The sequence below is a fragment of the Gasterosteus aculeatus genome, chromosome 20 (genome assembly GCF_964276395.1).
Source record: "Gasterosteus aculeatus chromosome 20, fGasAcu3.hap1.1, whole genome shotgun sequence".
In the NCBI taxonomy this organism is placed as follows: domain Eukaryota; kingdom Metazoa; phylum Chordata; class Actinopteri; order Perciformes; family Gasterosteidae; genus Gasterosteus; species Gasterosteus aculeatus.
In genome coordinates, this window is record NC_135707.1 from 5129012 (window position 1) to 5152066 (window position 23055).

At 43.7% G+C, this 23055-nt stretch overlaps 2 protein-coding genes across 8 annotated transcripts; one reads left to right on the forward strand and one right to left on the reverse strand.

The window, feature by feature from the left end:
* Positions 1 to 298: 298 nt before the first annotated feature.
* Positions 299 to 12205, forward strand: LOC120810644 (uncharacterized). Of its 6 annotated transcripts, XR_013453621.1 has the most exons (16): positions 299 to 918; positions 1687 to 1814; positions 2123 to 2298; positions 2608 to 2768; positions 3117 to 3257; positions 3580 to 3701; positions 4214 to 4382; positions 4927 to 5072; positions 5438 to 5562; positions 5635 to 5761; positions 6137 to 6270; positions 7005 to 7090; positions 7371 to 7462; positions 8661 to 8834; positions 8944 to 9126; positions 9572 to 12205. XR_013453621.1 is itself a non-coding variant. In XM_078094627.1 (14 exons), coding segments are annotated over exons 1-14 (2055 nt in total). In that variant the 5' UTR covers positions 299 to 472; the 3' UTR covers positions 8946 to 9069. The 6 variants fall into 6 exon arrangements, 4 of the variants coding, with proteins under 4 accessions (XP_077950753.1, XP_040021313.2, XP_040021315.2 ...); XR_013453622.1 differs by lacking the exon at positions 7371 to 7462; XM_078094627.1 differs by lacking the exons at positions 8661 to 8834; positions 9572 to 12205 and having other exon boundaries at positions 8944 to 9069.
* Positions 8366 to 22633, reverse strand: col28a1b (collagen, type XXVIII, alpha 1b). Of its 2 annotated transcripts, XM_078094626.1 has the most exons (32): positions 22529 to 22633; positions 21978 to 22117; positions 20827 to 21383; positions 20247 to 20267; positions 20095 to 20154; positions 19743 to 19769; positions 19502 to 19546; positions 18231 to 18284; positions 17615 to 17683; positions 16933 to 17001; positions 16181 to 16249; positions 15491 to 15559; positions 15343 to 15411; positions 14787 to 14855; positions 14425 to 14493; positions 14091 to 14162; positions 13912 to 13980; positions 13745 to 13816; positions 12986 to 13054; positions 12828 to 12896; positions 12685 to 12753; positions 12536 to 12604; positions 11908 to 11976; positions 11724 to 11792; positions 11447 to 11515; positions 11123 to 11203; positions 10882 to 10917; positions 10644 to 10680; positions 10023 to 10571; positions 9551 to 9729; positions 8926 to 9073; positions 8366 to 8809 (listed from the first exon to the last, which is right to left on the reverse strand). In XM_078094626.1, exons 2-32 carry the CDS (start codon positions 22114 to 22116, stop codon positions 8757 to 8759), a joined length of 3165 nt encoding a protein of 1054 aa, XP_077950752.1. In that variant the 5' UTR covers position 22117; positions 22529 to 22633; the 3' UTR covers positions 8366 to 8756. The 2 variants fall into 2 exon arrangements, with proteins under 2 accessions (XP_077950752.1, XP_040021312.2); XM_040165378.2 differs by lacking the exon at positions 19743 to 19769.
* Between the last annotated feature and the right edge of the window lie 422 nt (positions 22634 to 23055).

A 23055-nucleotide genomic window follows, 5' to 3' on the forward strand; every position in this document is an offset into this window, starting at 1 on the left:
TTTCCAGGGATAATGTTTGGCAGTAACACATATATTATTTAAGTTGTTAAATAATATGAATGTTAAATGTACATTGCATATACATGTTTTCGTCTTTTATTTATTTATTTATATCTATCTGTTTCCGTCTCTTTTTGGACATTTCAGGACGTGAACGTGTCCCGCGCGGTTGCTACGGGTAACCAGTGCGACGCAAACTCCCACTACCGTTGTTGCACTACAAAATACGTCATCTTTAGCTGTCAACAATGACGATCCCGTCTCCAAGCTCTCCGCCGCTCCTTTGCCCTCGCGGGCCACCGTACACAGCAGCTTGCTCCGCCCCCAACTCAAAAGCTTTCCAAATAGAGTTGGGGAAGTGTAATGTGTGAGAGTTTAACAGCACTCCGTCCTTTTACATTCAAATAAACTCCGCAAAAGACATGCTCGGCTGTTTGCGGTGAGTTCAAGGGCCCCGCAACGGGTAGGAACCATGGGCCCGTTGCGTTCAAAGCCCTCGCTGCTGTGGCTCGTCGCCGTCGTTTTGACAGCTCGCGCGAGCAAAGCTGCGGCGAAATCGAAACTGATCGATTACGGTTCGGCGTGTGACTCCCGGGACAACGAGCTCAGCCTGAGATCCAGCAGCACCCCCTCCCCGGACGGGCCGGAGCCGGGGGACCTCGCCGAAGCATTCAGCGTCCCGACTCTGGACGGGGAGTTCTCCTACCAGCCCGGCAGCGCGCGCGGACCTCTCGTCGTGCACGCCTTCTCCAACAAGTCGGCCTTCCTGGAGTGCATGTGGAGCTCGGAGTCGTCCCTGATCAGCCTGGTGGAGGAGCTGCCCAACAGCACCCACGTGCTGTTCCTGTCCCTGGACGAGTCGGCGGCCAGTGACGCCCTGTGGATGAGGGAGCAGCTGCAGCGGGTCGCCGTGCTCAGGTGACCCGGACGAGAGCCGCTGCTTCGAGGCCAAGTGTCAGCATGCAAGACCAGTCGACTCGTGTCGAACGTCGTGCGGCATCTCCACCGGTGCATTCAATATACTACTGTATTTATAGACCACTACGAAGTATTTGGGTACTTCCAACTGTTGGTCACTGAATATACTTTTACACCACAGATCTTTTGATTTCGGATTTTTGTTTTCATCTCCAAAGCGCACAGTCGTTTTTACCCATTCTATACATTTCTGTACATGCAAGTATCCAGCACTATATTTAGCATGAGTTCAACCCTGTAGATGCAGCATGAACATACTTCAGAGATTCAGCTGCATAACATTCATTTTTACATTTGATAGTTGCTGAAAAAAATGCAAAAACTTGAATGCAGGACTTTTATTTGTAATAAAATATCTAAATCCTTTGCTGCTTTTCATCTCAATATACAAGAAGTATCATTGGCGGAATACGTGCTCAGATCTTTTACTTAGTTTGTTTACTTAGTAAAAGCAGCAAATTTTTCTTTTAAAATGTTTCACAAGGTGTTATGAGATGTACTTGGTAGATGTACTTTGTATCAGAAGTAAGTGTTCTTCCTGCAGGAAAAAATACCCACATCCAGAGTTGAGGAAGAAATGCTCACATGTTTTAAAAAGTATTCTGCATTCAAAGCTCTACCTTTTGTATAAACAGTGGATTCATTGATGTTCAAGCACGACCCCAAAAACATTGGTTACCACTTTGACTAAACACTTGTCCCCTCCAGGAATAAGGAGGTTCTGTCCAGACTGCACTTCTCCCCGGTGCCGGTCTTCGCTTTGGGTAACTGGATACCCAACGTGCTCTACTACTGGCGCGGCCGTGTCTTCTCCCAGGTCGTCTTCAAATCCGAGGGTGAGCGTGCCGTATTTGTGCCGCCCTGATGGGTCTGCGTTACACCCACATCCCTGAATGTCATTCATCAAAAATCGAGCTGCGTGAATATTTTGTGAAACTGAATATTTAAATGCGATTAACCGAGCTCTTGTGTACCTCGTTTCCTAACATTGTATTTATTGCTGTGGGTTAAATACAAGTGGGCAAACGGGTTTTCTGTGAAAACATTGTACCACAAAGCACAAAATCACAGGAGCGTCGTGACATTTCCATTCAAGTGTTGAATAGAAACTATGAATGATTTATCACTCTTCTCATCCTCACAGGGTGGAAAATGCCGATAGTCGTCAAGAGACTAAATGCCCGGTACGACTGGCTCGCGGCGCGCGGGGAGCCGAGGTCCTACCAGCTGCTGGGGGCCGGTGACGGCTGCGAACCTTCCCCCTCGGTGGCGGGAGCTCTGGCCTGGGTGTCCGAGGGCAACTGCTCGTTCTTCACCAAGGTAGAAGTCACGTACAAACGTACTGACTACGACTTATTCAGTACGTGTGAACTGTAACTAGTTACATCTACCGTTGTGTACAGATATAGTTCATCATAAATAAATACCATTCATCAGTGTGAATATCAGGGAACAGCTTTGGATTTGGGACAAAACAAGCAATTTGAGGATCTCTCCATCGACGCGTGGCAATAAGAATCTGCACTTCTCAATCTTCTTAGATTATTATTTTTTAACCAAACCTGCAAATCAATTTAATCGACGCAAACAAGAAGTATTAATGCCTTTTCGGCGACCCTCGTCCTCCAGGTGCAGAGCATGGCCCAGTCCAACGCCTCCGGTGTCCTCGTCCACGCGCTCCCCGGTCACCCGATCCAGGACATGAACTGTGGCGGGGACGACTGCAACGCCACGCTGACCATCCCCGCCGCCATGGTGCACCTGGAGGCTTCTGTGGCTCAGGCGCTCGAGTAAGACCGACCGACCGAGCTGAGGGAGTAAAAGCCTCCTCACTTTGTAACGCCCTTGTACGTGGAGCAACTGAGCACTTTAAAGGTTGAAGTAATGTTTCCCTCGTTGTCTGTTTGCTTTCGCTTTTCTGAAGCCGCTCACAACTTTAGGGTGATGTTTATTTTCAAAATGACACCTTTTAAAATCTTCTATGTCTCTTAAAACTATAGAAGTGTTCATTTCAAGCTCATTGGAATCACCGTGAATTGGTTTATTTTTGCACCGTCTTTTCTGACATTTAAAGTCTTCCTCTCCCGGTGCCCATCTCATCTCATTGGGATGTGATGCTTCTGCATTCTGTTTCCCAGGTGTGGACAGACGGTGTTTGCGTCCTTCCAGAACACCCCGTCCCCTACCTTCTTCATCGGTATTGACCACCAGGGGGCGCTGGCTGAGATGGGCGGGTTTATTTACCCCTCGTTCAGCTTCGTCAACTGGCAGGCGCAGTGGTGAGGACGCGCTCATTTGATCTCATTAACTTCACTAATCAGAAGTCATAGAGGCATTTTTACTGGTCTGGTTGCATCAACGGACTTGCAAAGTGAAAGTGAGGCTTTTAGGGGACAAATCCAACGGCATACGCTGTGTTTGTTATACACCCATTGCACCGTGCAGCCAAGATTTACTCTTACTAATTCCGATTTTTTTTTAAACTACACTCACAAATTTTGATGCATAGGTCAACCTCTCCAGGGGGGCATGTTTTTCACGTAGTTTTGTGAAAAAGTAGATTTTTTGCACGTCTCTCTGACTCTGTTCTTTTTTTCCAAGGTTTGATTTCTACGCAGATCTGCAGACTAAACTTCAAAGTCCTGCAAAGGTCATTTCTGTTTTTGACAAAGTGCAAATGCAAGGAGAGGAGGGAGCAGTGGCCACCGTCCACCTGCCGATAGGTAACTTCATGAGCGCCATTTGGGAGACGAGCAGGTTTTGTGTATTTTGCGCGTTGTGGCTTTTTCATACCAAAAGTGGCAAGTAGTCCAGGATTGTCATCATTTATTATCATTTTTTTAGATTTTGATCTAAAGATTAGAAGATTAGAGCAACTCAATTTGGTTGGACCTTCTTTCAGGAACTTGATTATTTGACTAAACCAAAGTTGAAAAGCCATTGTGATATATCACAGGTCAGATTCGTTCTCTGGAGCAATAGAGCAACCTCAACTCTAGCACGGTTTAAATCTAGTCTTCTAATCATTTGGGGGGGTGGAAAAGTCCTGAAACTGAAATCTCTCAAAGTGGTACTAATCTTTAGATGAGGTTGTGTTTAATGCCAATGAAACCACAAATGTGCAAAAAATGTCAAAAAAAAAAAAAGTTCAGACGCTGCAGCCCAACATTAGAGCATCACCGTGACAACGAGCGTTTGAATGCGGCTGACCTCGGTGCGCCGCGTCTCTCTGCAGCCCTGTGGGACTTTGACACGCTCCAGCTGGACGCGTCCCTGTCGTGTCCCGGCCGGAGGGACTCGTCCTGCGCCCACTGGGATCACACGGTGCAGCTGTTCGTGTGCTGCGACCCTCTGGGCCCGTACTGCAACACGGAGCTGGGCCGATGGATCACCGCCTTCCGCAGGTGACGTGAAACACAAGAATGATAATCCTAATAATTACTATCCGTTTCCATATCTCATTATTAATGAAATGACTCTCCGTGGGTCTTCAGAATTCAGAAAAACACAAATCCATCTCAATTTAGTGGTTTAATCTGATCTGAGATGAATCATAAATCTCTTTTGCTTTTCCTTTCTATCTATACATACTTGTGTGTGTGTATATATATATATATATATATATATATATATATATATATATATATATAAACAGTATATATATATTTAGTATATACTGTACAACAGTTGATTTATATATCATTAAGTTGTTCTTTTTGGGAACAAATTAATATTTAAATTGTATTGCAATGCAGTTTAATTGTTTTATATAATATTGTTTTTGTGTTTTGTCTGATCACTGCATGCCAATAAACACAAATGTTTAGGCACATTTTACCATGTGTATTTATAGACAACACAACTAGAACAGACTCATAATATTCTCATTATCACGTCATGTTGAACTTTGAAAAATGACTCCATGCTGTTTTTCATGTGATTCTGCAGAGGCACCGGGCGCTGGCTGACGGACGTGTCCCCTCTGATGCCTCTGCTGGACAGCAACAAATGCACCCTGACCATGAAGACGCCCCCCTGGGCCATGCCCTGGATGGTCTCCCTCAACCTGCGATTCAGCCTCAGCAATCGGACAGGTACAAAAACCCAGAGCCCACATTCTAAAAACTGTCACGACGTCTGTGGTGGAACCATGGCGGTGAGTGCAGCGGGGCACAACATTTTATGTCCATTTTGAAGAACTTGGGGGTACTTTCGCTATGATTATGTTGCAATGGATAATTTTTTCAAGTTTTGCCAATTCTGTCAAGAATTTTGGCAAATCGTTTGCAAAGTTATATCCTTCACTGATCGCACACAAAACCAGATATTTGAAACCAGAAATCTCACATAAAAGAAAAATGATATAAAACAGAGGAAAGCGTGTTCCCGGGAGGAGGGGCACCATTAAGCCGCCTGCTGGGATGCCGTCAACAGCAAGTAACGTCCCTCTGCGTTGCAGATTCTGAAGTAGAGATGCTCCGCCCATTCAGAGTGATGCCACTGTACGGCGGCGGAACCTTCAACAAAAACTACAACAAGAGGCACCGGCCGGTCAAAGTGTCCGTCCCGGCATCGACAAAAAAGGTACAAAAAACTATCTCAAACCGCCCACGAACGACTTGAAAGAAGGATTTAGAGCCGCGTGACTGTGCTCAGGTGGAGCTGTACGCCGTCATCACGGCCCACGGCTACGATGAAAACCACTGTGGAGAATTTTGCGTCACGTCCCACCACTTCCTGATCAACGGCGTTTTCAACAACACCCTCGCGTTCGATTCCGCAGGTGAGCAACGCACAAAGGTAGTCGAGCAAACGATCTCTTTTCACTGGTCATATGAGGAGCTGCTGTGGAGCTTTTCATCACGCCGTCCTCCTCAGCAGATGGAGCTTAGCAATTTTAGATGTTTAAACCAGAAGCTTTTTTGACTTGGGTCAAGCGTTGTATAGAAATGTAATTATTTATGAAAGAACCAGAAATGGAACTTGAGAATTCTCCGCCAGTCCAAAACCCAAAAGATATTTAGTTGACAAGGACATAAAAGGTTTAAAGAAATCCTCACATGTAAAATAGCTCTGAATATTCAGCACTTTTGCGAAGGGTGACTCCAAGCACTGATTGTGATGGTTTTATGTGGTGGTGGTGGTGGGGAACCCTCAGGAACACCTCTGGACTGCACCCTGCGGGTGAAAGAGGGCGCGGTGCCCAACGAATACGGCACGTGGCTTTACGGACGCGCCGGCTGGTGTGACGGGCTGCAGGTCGACCCCTGGAGGACGGATGTCACTAAACAGGTCCGGCCGCAACGCGCCCGATTTGTCACTTGATTCTCATTGCAGTATCGACCTCGAACGTTCTTATTTTGTCTACAATGGTTGTTTATTTAATGTGCGTGGCTGCTGGATTAAGGGATTTGGTTGTATCAAGGACTAGAATAAAAACACTCTCAATAAGTTGATTTTTCTATTTCAGGATAAACGTTAATAGAGCTATCTTGCTATCATGATAGAGAAGCGATAAAACACTTATTATTAACCATAAAGCCTCCTGAGCATAATCATGTAATCTTGTTTCCTGCGCGTAGTGCTCTCTTCTCAGCACAGATTACCTGCAGGGTTTATGTGGAAAAATACACAACTAGATATTACATACAAATGTCAGACGTGACAAGTTTACACATTCAGACACTCAGTTTGTGAGTGTCTTTAATTCTTCTAGTCTTCATGTATTATTGTGGAGGTTTAGACTTCCAGTTGCATACGCTTCAGGGTGGATCAGATGGGTTAATGTTGCATTCTTTCTACTGACCACTAGGGGGCAACTCAGATAAATCTGGTTGTATAGAAGAAGTTAATGAGTTGCATACAGTCTATGATTTGTAGTCCGTTGTAGTTGTATTTGTTGTGTGATTAATGATACAAGGGCATCTTTGTTTGCCTCAGTGAGATACCTGTTAGAGTGAAAGAGGGGCTTGTTTGTTTTATTGACTGTGCTTTGAGGATTTCTGTTTGTCCCTGTGCTCTTTCAGCTGAACATGAGCCAGTTTGAATCCAACACTGTTGTCTACTTCGGCTTGTTCCAAGGGAAGGATCCTAATCCGTCGAAGGAGCCCGGGTACATCATCATGTCTTCTTTTCTTGTCTTTTACAAATGATGCCCGCCTGTGAATTTGTGATGTAAATTAATTAACTTTGAATGTGGAATTATTAAATGTATATTTTTTCTACTGTTTTAAAAAAAGTGTTTCTATTACTCTTGCTCCGGTTTCATTAATGTGGAACCAACGCAACCTTTGGGCTCGCAAATGATGAAAGGAACTCCGATGAAAGAAAAAAAACATCATCCAGCCTCGCCCGAACGCCCAACACGACCAAACGTTTGCATTTTTCTTCAGACAAAGTCAACGAGAAGAAGACCTGTATCCAAAATCAGCATCTCGTTTGCCTGCGGTGCCTCAAGCTGGAGACGCACTGTCACTAATTACATGTAATCACTTCCAATTTGAAACTTTTGAAATGAGAAAGTGTTTCTCAGTGAGTCATCTTCCTCTCATGGGAGGCGACTCCTGCTTCCTGCTGGCATTGTCTTCTTTTCTTTTTTTAATATATTTGCACAGTGAAGATGGGCCAACTGACAAATTGCTGTTGCAAAACAGCTACAATAACAGCTCTTTATTACAAGCGAGGAACAGCGTGTACTGTTTCATTGTGGCAATTATATGTCTGTCTGTGGGAAGATTTTGTTACTGTGCAAGATGCGCACGAATCTTCACATCTGCATTGTTAAAACTAAGGCCAAGTTGGGAGAGACAAGTGGTCTGAAGTTGGTCGCCAGTTCAGATCAAGTAGTTGTATGCAAGAGTTCCATTTTGGGGGAAATGTTAGGATCAAAATATAGCATGAAAACAAATATTAGGTCGGAAAATGTTTTGGAAAAAAACGTATACAAATATTAGGCCGAAAAGTGTTTTGAAAACAGTGTTGTCTAAAAATGTTATGGAAAAATAAAGTAAAAAAATCTTACGTCGAAAAATATTTTGAAGAAAAAAAAATGGAAATTGAAAAATGTCAACAAAAAAGTGACAAAAGATGTTATTTCAAATATTTAATACATTGTGTCTAAAATTGTCAAGGGAAAATGTAAAATACTAGCTCAAAAAATGTTGGGTCGAAATGTGTCATGGAATAAAAGTATACAAATATTAGGTTCGGACACAAAGTAAAAATGTGGTTGGGTCAAAAAAATCCTTGGAAAATAGTTGGTCAAATCTATTTTGGAAAAATAGTCTAAATATGTCGTGGAATAATAACATGGAAAAGAAGTCACAAAATGTTAGGTTGAAAAATCTTAAATGTTAGTCAGAGATGCATGACAGTTATTTCCCTTTATTCCCTTTTTAATCAAATGTCACAGTTTTACAAAACAGGTACAGAAAAGAAAATACAACATTGCATCATACAAAAGGGTTACTTTTGAATAGAAAGGTTAGTGTTTACAAAGTTTGTTTTATTTCTTTACGGATCATTTCCTATATATCACAGGCTTATTGTGATTCACAAATCCCTCTGGCCAACAAGAATAAAACATTAAATCGTACTCCATCTCCATTTGAAATACATTTTGCTGTAATGATGCCTATTTTATAACGTTATCTTCCTGTTTATTTTCCCTATCCGTGTTGAAGCTACAAGAGAAATACTGATGTGCTGATGTGGAGGTTAACCACATGGCAAAATCGGTCCATCGGTGCGTTAGACCATCACACAAGTTCCTCTGCAGCTTAGTCGAAGTCCCGGCACGGTCCCGGATCCAGTAGGTTGATGCAGCGCCTCACTGAAGACGACAAAAAAAAAAAAGTGTAAAGACTATAAGACTTAATGATTAGTGTGTTACTCTGCTTGTGCCGTACATTGAAACCAACCGTTTCCATCCTACTATCTCCTCGTTACCTGATGTCTCGGTGTCAGGAAGCAGCAGCGGAGGCCTCGGCGACGCCGTCTTCTCTTCGGACGGGGTCCTCGGAGCGACGCTGCCCTCCGTCACGGGTCCGGGTAGAGGGACGGCTTCTCGGACGGGCTGCGATGCCGGAGGGCCGGGCTGTGACGGAGGAAAGGCTGGTGTTAAGTCTGCTGCACCTTTTACTAATCCAGGTAAGGAGATACAAACCTCACCTTAAACGGACCCAATTACATTATGAAGAAAACAAGAGATGTGGTTGGATACTACAAATTAAATATAGTTATTTTAATAAGGAGCTGTATCACACAAAATTTAGGTACTTTAAATCTCAACACATTTCCCATTTCAATTCAATGAGAAATTATGTCCAACCTTTCAACTGGCATTGTTTATCTTTTTTTGCTTCACTGCAAATAATTTTGAGGGTGAGTTTCTTTAGAAATTAAGATTTTTTGAAAGAAATTTGATGCGCTTGTAAAATATAGTGCTTTGTTATAAAAGCTGCAGCAGCATATAAACCTCTACATTAACTCTATATAACCTGTGAAACATTCAACTTTTGTAACACCGCGTAAGTGGCCAACAAGAAAGTAAAGACAGATTTCTTCTTCTCACCACCATCTGAACCCTCCTAAGGTCCCCCGTGGAGGTCGGGGTGTCGGTCCTATACGGACGCTCTCGGACGCTGCCGGAGGCCTCTGGGACCCCTGGGGGCCTTCTGGAGGTCAGGACGGAGCTGAACGAACGTCTTTCTCCGTCTTCGCATATGCAACTTAGCAGTTTCCTCTCCAGGGCTGCAACGTGAGAGGACCAATACAGTAAATGTGCATTTTTACATCTACAGTTTAAGTGCAGTCACAGTTCAAGTGGCAGCAGTTTGGGTCGTCTGGCTCATTTGCAGTGAGTCGTAGATGTTCTGTATCAGTATCTCCATGGGGCCCCGGGCGTCAATGACGGAATCATTAAGAGCCCATTTCTATTTACTGTCGAGACGGCATCACTTTGTTTATGTTCAACGAAACCAAAAATAATTTTCCTCATATTTTCTCCTCGTGTGGATCTGATGTGGTCACGATGAACGGCTCACCGGGAAGTTCCCTGAAGTCATTGATCTGGAACACGTGGTCGCTGTCCGGCGCCATGACACCGAGCTCCTTCTTGAACTCCCCGTACAGCGGGTCGCTCCTGTTCACCACGGCGACCACAAACGTCTCGATGCCGCTCCCCCGGGCGTCCGCCGCCGCGCCCTCCAGACCGGCCGAGTCTCTCTTGTCGGCCTTCCCGCCCGTGATGACGACGGCCACCTTCCTCACACCCGCCCGCGCCCCCTCGAACACCCTGTTAGCCCGCCACATGGCGCTGCCCGTGAACGTGCCCTCGCCCATGAAGGCCATGGAGCGCACCGCCGCCTTGATCGCGTCGCGCGTGGCTCCCGGCCCGAGGGCGACCACCACCGCGCTGACGCGGCTGTAGAGCACCACGCCCACGCGCGTGGCGTCCCGGCGGACCGAGGCCCGGTCGATCAGCGCGTTGACGAAGTCTTGGACCCTCTGGAAGTTGTCCGGGCCGACGCTCACGGAGCCGTCAATCACAAAAACCAGCTCCAAGGGGGTTCGGCGGCAAGTCGATGCACAAGCTGGCGACACCCAGAGACGGGTTATAGACAACGCAGTGAAGACATTACTGTGACTTTGTTCTGATTACTTACTGCATATGGATCTCACTAGTTTGACGATTTCTTCCCTCTGTGAAAGACATCAAAGCTTTCGCTATAAACTGAATTGACACTTTATTATTTAGCGATTAAAGCAAAGCTCGAGCTTTAATTTGAAGCCGTTTACATTTAAATCAGTGGCACAGTTTTGCTTCTTTACACATATTTCACCAATTTTAGCAAAGAGTAGGACAAAATGCTGTGTGTGATATCAGTGATGCAATATACTTACTGTCAGTGCAGACTCTCCCTTCTGTCCCACTCTCCCCTTTGACATGAAAGAAATAATGTATTAGTTAATTAGGTCTTAGCTGAGATTCCCTTGAGAGAACTTTCTTTTCTTGGATAAAAATAGAAAGATATTCATTCGTATGTTGTGCAAATATTGTTGAATAGTTGCATAACAATAGCGGTAATGTGATATAAAAGGGTTAAAAATGCAATTTTCATTACAAAAGCCCTGAATCCAGTACCAAAGGTCCGACGGCGCCGACTCCTCCCCATTGTCCTTTGTTCCCCGTTTTGCCTTTTCCTCCTGTGAACCCTCGATCGCCCTGCAAGAAGAAAGCAACAGTCATCTTAGATCACACTGTAGTAGCCTTGTAGAACTGCACCTGGACTACTTCCATCCAAGACCTTTAACTACGACTCATCCAGGCTTGATGGATTCCGTTTACTGACTTCATTTTCCTAATTGCTAAAGTTATTCTCCCCTTTTGCTGGAAGCCGCTGATGACTTGCAGATTCTGTTGTTTTTGCTTTGTCTTCATATTTCACAGTTGGCTGCCATTAGTTACCTTGTTCCCCCGCAGAACTCGTCCTGGGGGACCTTTTGGGCCGGGGATCCCCTGAAATCCAGTCTCCCCCTAAAAACACAGAAATCACAGTCATTAGCATTTCAGCCTTTTAGGCACATTTGTCTTCATGCTGAATCAGTTTCCCTAATGTATTTGAATTGTTTGCCTTTTATATTGTTCCCCAACTATAAAAAAAACAGGTAAATGCTTTACTGTTTTACATAAACCCCTTAATACAGCCGCTGTAGAGTCCGTGTCTGACGTCCCACAACGTTACCTTTGGTCCTTGGATCCCCTCTCCAGGTGGCCCCTGTGCACCAGGTTGTCCCCTTTGGCCAACTGAGCCCTGCAGGGAAAGACAACGTTCTAAAGACTTTATGGATACCAAAACAATTCATGTAAAAGGCAATTTATTTATAAAACATGAATCACGAATATTAATTTGGAACAGGATAGATTACCTTTGGACCGATTATGCCAACCCCGGCTGGCCCCGCAGGTCCAGGAGGTCCAGGCAAGCCTCTGTCTCCCTGAACAGGAAACCAAAAGTTACAAAGAAACAAGAAACGGGATGGATATATCTCATTCACCTGAGCAATCTAATCTCAGGCTGGAAAACGAAGGAGCAATAACGGAAAAAACAACGTGTCAATCTTAAAAAATCTTTAAAAACCGGGGCTTTAAAACAAAGATGGAATACTTAAATATATAAACACAGCAGGAAACCAAAATAAATAGTGTTTCTCATTTTGAGTAAAACTTTTTCATTATGTTATCTCCTCACACACCTTTGCTAACATGCATAAACAAACTAAAGTCAGAGTTTATTATCTCTCAATATCCCACTGTAAATCCTACAGGATAAACAAAAACCTTTAATGGGCAACATTAGCAAAACACACAATGTATTGCGGTGCAATAAACTACACACAAAGCATCACAATGCATTCAATACCAACAATAGCAGCACAATAACACAACATACATAAACACGTATGCAGTGACAGAAACAGTTTAACTTCTATAACAGAGCATAACACAACCGGGCGCTTTACATTTCCATGGTTTTTCCTTCGGTGCTACTTGTACCTTTGGTCCTGGTAAGCCGTCGCCATCTGGGGGGGTCTCTCCCTTCAGACCAGGAGGGCCTGGAGGTCCCTAAAAAAGATGTGGTTGCAGCATTACATGGTGGGGGAGGCGGAGCGATGAAGAGGGCTGTGATGCAGGTCGATACTCACCGTGGGGCCGGGGTAACCGTCACCTTTAGCCCCGGGTGCACCGGGAGGCCCTGAAGACCCTCTGTCCCCCTACCGAAAACCGAAACACGCTGACGTTATTTCTGTTTGGTAGAAGGATGAGTGAGGAGCAAACTGTGACCCACCTTGGCTCCAGTTAAACCCGTCCCCGGGTCTCCTGCAGCTCCAGCTGGACCCGGGGGGCCCACTTCTCCCTGACAAGAGAAAAAACACAGGCGTGGATCAGATGTTGTTGTTGACATTTGCTGAGGCTGTTTGTTTGCACCACGTGGTCTTGCTGTACCTTAGCACCAGCTGTGCCCGTCCCAGGGGGTCCTGTTGCCCCCGGTAGACCCATATGTCCTGGTTCCCCCTGAAAAAGAAAGTTCAGACTAATAGACAAAGCAACAAGGTTTAACTCAGCTGTTTCATTTTGTTTAGATTCGTTTTTTATTATAATTATAATACTAATAATAAAAGTGTGAAAGCAACTCACTACTAATGAAATATGTTTTGAGGTGGTCATCAATGATGCGTTTGCTGTTCAGAATACACTGTTAAAATGATCAGCATTGCCCCTTAAAGAACGGAAGATAAGACAAATCTCTGTACTTAATAACCTTTTTTTTCTTGATCATTTACTTTATTAAAAGAAGCCCTAGTGTAGAAATACTGTTAAAAGTAAAATCCCTTTATTTATTTAAGTATACTCATCAAAATATGCAAACGGTTCTCCAATTTCTGAATAGACCGTTTCAGTATAATAAATTATGTAACTGGATTAATGTGCATCTCATTGTCATTGCATAATGTATTTTATTTGTTGGTAATATTTTGTAATCCAAATCTGAATCAAATGCAAAAGCAGTAACAATATTTTTAAAATAGATGTGAAGTACCGCAGAATTAAACAGAAGTATCGCACTTGAGTAAATGTACGTAGCTTCATGCCGTCCTGCACTGCACTTCTATCCTTGCGACTTATTTATAAGATCCACAAATGTGGCGGCATAATTTTTAAGTTGTTAACTCTCATAAAATGCATCTTTATATAACCCCTTACCTTTGACCCCATCGGCCCTACAGGACCGACTGCTCCGGGTCGTCCACTGGTCCCCGCGTCCCCTCTGTCCCCCTGTGACACAACAATTAACTCACCAGCTTTGGGTGAAGCCTTTAGATAGAAAAATCTACCACAGTTCACGCAATCGTTTGCCAAATGTCCGTCACCTTTGCTCCAGGTGTGCCCTTATCAGGAGCCCCGTCGGGTCCCCGGGGCCCCGCCAGCCCGACATCACCCTGCCGTCATTTGAAAACGATAAATAAACCATCGGACTGGTAACAGATATGAAAACATTATCTATTTATATTTATATTTATATTTGAAAAGGAGAAAAACGGGTTGTTACCTTTTGTCCCGAGGCTCCGTCCTCTCCTGGCTCACCTGGTAACCCTGGCAACCCCTCCGCCCCCGGGTCACCCTAACAGAGGAGAGGTGTGTGCAGAAGCATCAGAGAATTAAGTAAACCACGAAAAAAAGAAAAGAAAAATGATCCGATCAATTAAAAAGTCAGCTAACTGCACGTTTAAAGCTCACTAACTAGAATAATATTTCTTGCTTGTCTGATTTGTAGAAAAACAAAATGACAATTGTTGATGTGTGGCTAAGCTAACTAGCTTTCTGCTCATATGCGTACGGACAGGTAAGTGGTATCTGTGTGTGAGCGAGGTGAGAGGACTTACTTTAGGTCCTGGTTCTCCAACGCCTCTCTCACCTGTCAGTCCGGGATCACCTGGAGGGCCCTGGTCCCCCTAAAACATCACACCAGCCACACAGGGAGAGAGGTAGTCTGTTAAATGTACGAATGAATCAATGAACCAGAACTAAATGGGAAACAAACATGATTGAAGTTATGAAAAACCACAGATGGCATTTTCTCTGCTATGAGACCGAAGCGTTTGATTGACAAGCCAGCTGTGTTTCTCCGGCGCATTTATGTGATGAAATATGCAAAATAATTCAGATGCAATCGGACGGGGAATCAGCAGACTGTCAGTCATGATTATGATCTAAACTTCTGTCTGTGAAGCAAACACCTCCTTACCTTTGGTCCTGTTATTCCAGGACCGTCAGCTCCTCTGGGGCCTGACGGACCAACTGGGCCGTGATCCCCCTAAAAAAAAGAATGAATCAATCGAAATGATGGGAGCAGGTTTGAGGCGCTGGAAACTCTCTGTACATCACGTTTGAATATTCAGAAAGTGTTAAAATGAGTAACTTTGATTGAGGTACTTAAAGAACACTTTAAAAATACTCCAACTAGTAAAAGTCCTGCATTCAAAACATTACTGAAGTAGAAGTTTGTAAGAATTATCAACAAATTGTACGCTAGGCATCAAAGTATTGATTGTGTACCATAATGGGTGTTTTTTAAGTATGATTTATGATATTTCTGGATTGATATGCTGCATTCATGTAAATACTGCTATCAGTGATGTAATGTCATTTATAAGGAAAACATCAAGCGGTCCAATAATGTAGTGAAGTGAAATGTCTCACTGAAATGTGATATTAGAAGATGGTATGAAAAGGAAATACTCAAGCAAAGAACAAGAACCTCAAATGTATTAAGTACAGTATCTGAGTAAATGTTCTTGTACCTTTTCTCCTTGAAGTCCTAAACCGACGGCACCTATTGGACCTGGAAGCCCGAGAAGCCCACGACTTCCCTGAATAGAGAAAAACAAGCATCCAAGTATCCGAGGACGTAGGTGAGTGCAAGTAAATGAGGAGCGGTGTGGCCCTTACCTGGTCACCTTTGACCCCAACACCATCAATCCCCAGATTGCCCTGTGGACCCTCGTATCCTCGGTCCCCCTGAAACAAGAAGGGTGGACGTGTGACGCAGACGATCACACACATCCGAAGCGAAGAGCCTTTCCACAAACACGTGCAACGCACAAACCGAGCAATGCAGAACACAAACGATGATTCAACAATGACATTGTGAAAGGAGGAATTGCTGGACCCATGCAAAGCGTTGCATACTTATAAGCACCTTAACACTCTATCCAAGTGTCAACATTAGCATATGATTAGCTTTTTAATTATTTATAAGTTATGGGCAAAAGTGTCCTTTGTAAGCTCACAGTGACCTTCAAACATCAAGAACTTTTGCTCTAAATATAAGGAAATTCCCTCCAGGCGCTTTCACGAGAATGGGAAACCGTACCAACAAACCCCAAACATAACATACATTTGTTTTACAAGGAAACAAGCTGAATAGTGTTTAAAACGAACATGATGCAACGTGAAAAAAATAATGACTGAACAATGTGAAATTGTTCACAGTAGGAAGAATATGTGCGATAGAATAGCGTTGTTTATTGACCAAAGTGCAGAATTGTCTCTTGACATTGCAGATCAATATATTGTTATTATTGTTATTGTTTACTGTAGCACACCTTTGAGATCGTTCTTCTTTAGAACCTGACCCACCTTCGGTCCTGGGAGCCCCTGTCCAGGTGGCCCTGGGTTTCCTTGTGCTCCTGGTGATCCCGGGGGACCCTGAAATCAAGCCAGAGACTTTTAATCTGAAATCTTCGGTAAAAGCCGCCATGAAACAGTGACAAGGCTCAGAATAAAGAATAAAGGCGCCACGTTGCATATTGTTTGCTGCAGGTGGCAGCAGGGCTGTGAAATACTGTTCAAAACTAGCAGGAAAGTGAACACGCTCATGTTGGCGGTATTATATGCATTCAACAAAATTAAAGTCAGATGGAAAAGCCATCCTGCATACGTGATAACGTTCTCTGGATTAGAACTATTATTAAATTCTAATCTTTAATACATGTATTTTACAGTATTAAAGTATTGTACTTTTTACTTCACTACATCTATTTGAAAACTAAAGTTACTAGTTACTTTGCATTGCACTTTATATTCTACTAAAACATTTGCTCCACCTCAACTAGCCGTGATATTAAAATCAGTGTCAATGCATCAATAATAAGATTCAAGTTATTACTGTTTAGGGGATATTATTCATTTAAATGACTTGATACAAAGTTGATGTATCAGGTAATACTTGAGTTGTAATACTCAACAGTTTGAATGCTAGACATCTACTTGTTTTTAAAAGATGTAGTGAGTAGTAGTAGTTCTTGGTAGATTTGCATGTATTTATTTTCTAAACTTTGCTCAAGACGTTGATGCATGAATTTATACAAGACATTGTTTAAAATACTCACTGGTAGTCCTGGTTCTCCGATACCAACCGGACCTGTGGGACCGGATCTTCCCGGAATTCCTATTTCACCCTGTAAGCGTCAAACGGCACCAAACGGCATCTTTCATAATGTTCCAGTAATTCATTAAAGTGTCACAATATGTATTCCATCTCTGGCAAAGGCCTCATTAGCTTCTCGTTCTCAGAGAAAAGGACTTAGGAGAAACTATTTCATTTAAACCGTGACCATAAGATAACATTGGTATATACTTACACCTACGTCTTGTATTTAGAACAATGCTCTACTGACAAGAACAGGCTCACACTGGTACGCATACAGTGTACACTGGAGAAGCATATTACACGGTCAAGTAACTAAACCACAGGGCAAAAATAATGGCTCCAAGCATCAGCTATTCACAGGCCAAGAGCGGACCGGCTGCTCCCCCAGCAGAGGGCAGTCACTATGCACATCTGTGAATATGTCAAATACACTCAAAGGTCCAGATTAAGACCTGAATCCATCAATTAAACAACAAAATCCCAAATGGTTTTCAGTGACTGTTGAGAAAATTTAATTTGTCTGTTTTTAAAGATAAGATAGATAGGATGTAGTACATCACAGAACAGTCCCTTGAGAACACATTTAGGCACATTTGAGGGAGATGATATGAATGTTTCTTATGTTTGTATCAAAGAGTTACCTTAGCCCCTGGGAATCCGATACCGACGCTGCCCGATGGTCCAGGAGCACCGCTGCGTCCTCTGTCCCCCTGCAGCAAGTGGACACGTTCAGAGCGGAACAATGTTTTCAGCTCTTTTTATTTTATGCAAACAATAAAGATTCTGTGGAACTAACATTTTGCCCAAATGTCCTGTGGTCTGTCTGGGGTGCGCTGCGGTTGGATACTATTTTCTAATTATGAACAACAATATTCTTCAGTTTACCAAATAATCATGCTTTCACAGACTGCTGGACTCTTTAGCAGGTTGATGGCTGAAAATGTATTATAACAAAATTAGAAACACGAGAAGTAAAACTTTCTTACTACTAGTTGGATGCCCTGACTATATCACAATGAACTACAGCGGCTTCTTGTCATCCCACTGCGGTTGCCAGGCAACAGGTGGAGATGCACGGTGGCACGGTGGGTTTTTTCCTGTGTACTTTGGACAGAGCCAGGCTCACTGTTTCTTAGTGATACCGGCAAGTGTTTTAAATCGACATGTCGTGGGGTTTTGTTGTTGAAATACACATTAATCCAGCCAATCAAATTGCAGAAAAGACCCATTTCAATGATTGGTTTTAGGGGAACTTACTTTAGGTCCCGCCTGTCCCTTTGGTCCCATGTCTCCTTGTTGTCCCTTTTCAGCCTGCAATGAAAGAAGAAACATCACACACAACGCAACATTTACATTTGCTTTAATCTAACGTTTTCGCCCTGTGATTTTCTGAATTCTAACACCCAACTTTGATCACGTACGAGGCTAAAACGAAGCCTCCACATTGTACGACCTAAGCTGCAGGTCAAAACCCACCAACGCCACTTCTGAAGTCCCTTAAAACAACCCGGTTGCTTTCATGTCGTTTGATTCTCAAGCCAAAGCTCACGAAATAACACGGTTGTAATGACATTGTGCCAGCAGCACCAGGGGAGGGAGAGTGGTGCCGGGTCCGCGCACTAATCCCACCTCACAAAGAATAATATCCTGCAAGCCTGGATTCACTGCTTCGGATAGCCACATCAGTATCAGGATTACCCATAAGCCAATATTCACATTCCATTAGTGCAGAGATGAAAAGGAGACAGATTCCACTTCCATCTTCCCCATCGGAGTGAGAACAGGCCGTCTGATGTCTGCGTATCAATATCAACAGCAGGCAGTAATCTGTATGTTCAGGAGCACGGAGGATGAGATCAGGAAACCGCCGGCTGGATACGGTCAAATATTTAATGAATACATTTCAATATGGAATTCATCCAGATGTTCTCCTGCGATAAGAGAATCACAAGTTGTCTGAAAGCGTACATCTAGGCATCGTATTTTCTGACTCCTAACCAGAAGAAAACATAATACAGGCTTAGAAAATAAATAGCTACCACCAAGAAACTTAAGACAATCATTCTTTTTGTTTGGGATTTTCTAAAATCTTCATTTTAAATCTGCAAATGAGGAATAATCCATCACTAATTTATGGTAAATCATGACAAGTCTTCGGCCATAAAATTAGTTATAAAAACCTTAATCATGTATTTTTTATATTATCTTTCTGATCTGAAAAAGTCATGAAATATCAAAACCGACTCGTGTATGAAAAAATACTTTAGTTTAAAGTGATTTAATTAAATCTAATAATAAGTCCGTCATCAAGATCAAGGCTCTTTGCCTCAAGCTTCAAGGTTTTTGAGTATCATGTGTTCTGCTGGTATTTGACAAATAAAATGTCATGTCAATCTATCCGACAATTGTTGAGCCGACCTTCTCAAAACATCAAATGTGAAGCTCATAGTGGCGGAAAAGAGAAATTGCCTTTGAACTGTTTTTAGGGTTGAAAATGAGCAACATTTATCCAAAAGGCCGTCCTGCACCTGTTTTCCTTTTCTTCCTCTCTGGCCTGGTGGTCCCTCGCGTCCCTGCAAAATGACCAAGAAATGATTTACGAGAGATTAAATCTGAGGCACCGATTGAAATAATGTATTGGTATTTACACAATGTTTCCCCCCCCGCAGTGCCAGTTTCCTCTCCCCCCCAAAAGACCAACGAATAGATTGAAGATTCCATTGTATGTGCTGAGAATAAAACTATTAGCATGCAGCTGGAGTCACCCACCTTGTTTCCCTTATAACCTGGACGACCCTGTCAAAGGTGAAAAGGTCATCAAATCTGAATTTCTTGGTATTGTTTCATAACTTTTTTTTTTCTTTTTACCTCTGGACCTTCAGTTCCAGGTCGACCGTTCAAACCGGGCTCCCCCTTAAAAATCATGAACTAACTTAAAATCAGCTGCACCAAAAAGAAATCAGACAATAAAGAGGGTTGTTTTGTTTGTTTCATGACTCGTTCTGTTTAGACCGGGTGTCCCTCTGAAGCCTCGGTCACCTTTTCTACCCTGGAATTAACAATCGTTGAACGAGTATCCTACAATTACAGGAAAGGTTACAGTTTCTCTGAGGGAACTTACTGGACGTGCTTGAGGGCCTCTCTCTCCTCTTTCACACGAACACGCTTTAGCCTGTGGACACTAAGACAGAGACAAACCATACACGCCAGTGCAAACACCTACACCGTTTAGTTAAAGAAGGAGAAAATGATGGATTGGGCTGAAAGACTTACCCGGTCCAATGCGACGGCACCCTGGATGCAAAACACAAGGTACGAAATTTTAGTGGAGGTTCATTCATTCACAGAAAAGCTCAATTTATTTGCTTTCAGCGAGATCTTAGAACGTTGTTGTTTGCCCTCGACACAATTAGTTTTTTCTGAGCAAGCTGTAATTGTGAATGAACAATGTCACGCCGTTCCGAGCAGCAGAACAAGCCATGAAACTCTCAGACATCCAGATATTGGATATTTGTGTGTAAAATGTGTTTGTGTGTGTGTGTGTGTGTGTGTGTGTGTGTGTGTGTGTGTGTGTGTGTGTGTGTGTGTGTGTGTGTAAAAAGGCGCAACACAGCATGCAGCAGCTGTCAGGGACGTTTGTTTTCACAGCTTCAACCAAACAAGTGGAGGTGAATACATGAAACATCTGCTTTAATTTGGCTGCAGAACCCCTGAAGCATCTTCTAGCTCAGAGGTCCCAAATATCTCTTGGTCTGTTCCCAACATTTTTTTTGCTTTGGGATGACACCGATGTTGTGTCAATGCGGGCCGCATCTTAACGGAGGTCATCTCGCATCCATGAGCCGACGCTCACCATCTCCATGAGCATCTTCTCCTGCAGCTGACCGTCCAGCAGACTGTGGACAGACTGCGTGCTGCCGACGGCCCGGAGCTTGGCCGTGTTTCGTCTCAGCAGAGCGACCCCCGACAGTCCCACGGTGAAGATCTTTATGCCGTGACCTTTGGCCTCTGCCGCGGCCTCGACGGCATCGGGGCCGCGCGGTTCGTCCCCCCCGTCGGTCATCAGCACCGCGACCCTGACGCTGTCCGCCGGCGTCTCCTGCGCCAGCAGCTGTGAGGCGTTGGCGACGGCGTGGCCGCTGCGGGCGCCGCGGCCCATGTAGGCCATGGCGGCGACTCGACTGTGAAACGCATCTAGGTCCGTCCAGGCCGAGAAGCGCTGCTCCACGGAGACGGAGCCGCTGTACTGGAGTGCTGCCAGTCGGATCTTCAGCGCGCGGCCGTCAACCCGCAGCGCGGAGAGGCGGGTGCTGAAGCCCAACACGAAGGCCTTCTGCTTCTCAAACAGGAATATCGTTGCACTGTCGGAGCTGTCCAGGATGAAAACCACCGCCAGTGAACATGTCCGACCTGTGGGAGAAGAGACAACGAAACCTCAGGTGAATGCAGAGATTCACAATCCAAGAGGGGGATGTCTACAGACAAATACGATACGTATTAAAACAAGGAGTCTCAAGAAATATCCTTGTAAAGTGTCTTCCTTTTGAGATTTGATATACTTAGAAATGGATTTGTTAAAATATTAATATAATAGACTGTTGACATTTTCAATAGTGAAGTCCCAAATATCCAGGTCCCACCCGTAGGGGCTTTAAAGCCGACAACTTATATGCAAAGATGCATATAATTTTTCACCCTTAAGTTTGATTGTGCAAAATAATCTCAATTTAAACCAGGACAATCTGCCTGAAATAACTACAAATCGATGTACAGCGGCCCTCAGAAACAAGGAGACCTACCTCATCTATTCACTGGAGCAGTTATGAAGAGAAATACATCAGAGAAAGAGTGAGAAGGCGGCACATGGGGTGTGCAGGGTGACAATTGGTAAGTGGTTGCTTTAAAATGGCGTTTTTATCCAGAGCGCTTGACAGTTTGTAAGCTGCTCTGTGAGGTGCGAGACCCTCAGCACCAACACGTGGATCCCTCATATGGAGAAATTACCATCTTCTCCATCGTCATTCAGCCTGTAGCTGCTCTCGCGTCCGATCTTCCTCCTGTGGCCCGAAGCCTCGTGTACGAGAAGCAGCAGCAGGCAGAGCCCCACTCCTCTCCACAGGTTTCCCCTCGGCGACTTTTCCATCCTGGCAGAGAACGGAGAGCACGAGACCAAGTTTTGTGCAAAGCTAAACACATCCAGTCAGTATTAGATTCTATCTTGCATTGTACACACACACCGAACACAACAGAAAGTGTTAGGCAATGTGAGATCTGTTTCAATCCTGTTGCTGATGTTGATAATGTGCTTTATAAAAATGCCTCAAACAAGCGTGTCAATCTATGACATTAACATAAATCCAATCAAATTCATTTGAAGTTATCTTCAAAGTAATTGAGGTCATGCACAGTACATTTTTAAATGTAAATTACTGACTAACATGGACAGTATTATTGTCTAAGCTGTAGTACACACATTACAATGTAACACAACACAACAAGGGACTAAATCAAGTGCGCATACTTTATTAGACATGCAAATAAAAAAGTTATGTTACCTTAAAATCTCATTTAGCTGCAGTCAGTACTTGTAGTCCAGTCGGCTGTAGCATTTCACTGCTTGGTGAAGTCCTTTAAACCGGGTTGAGTCCCCCTGAGGGCCGTCAGATGAGAAAGTGGGTGTGTGTTCCCGGGGGCCTCTGGACAACAAACCAATCTTTTTTTTCTGACGAACCTCCCGCAAAAATATACACATTGCGTAGAAGATGGACTTCACTTTCTTGCCCTCAAAAGACATGTTTATCTAAATAAATCTCCCGTAATAGTACAGACGAACCATGTAACGTTAAGGTTATTAAAGAAGCATTGAGGTATTTTTGCGCCCAGGGAGAGTTATTCTCATTAAAACACTTTATGGAATTTAAATTTGGAGTATTAATTCAATCTTTTCTTTGGGTTTTGTGTAGTTGGGTTTTTGAGGCTGTGCGTCCAAAACGATTATCAAAATATTTAGATAATGTATGTAGGTTTTAATAATTTGCATTGCTTTTCTTTCTGTGTCTTTCCACACACTTTGTTACGGCGC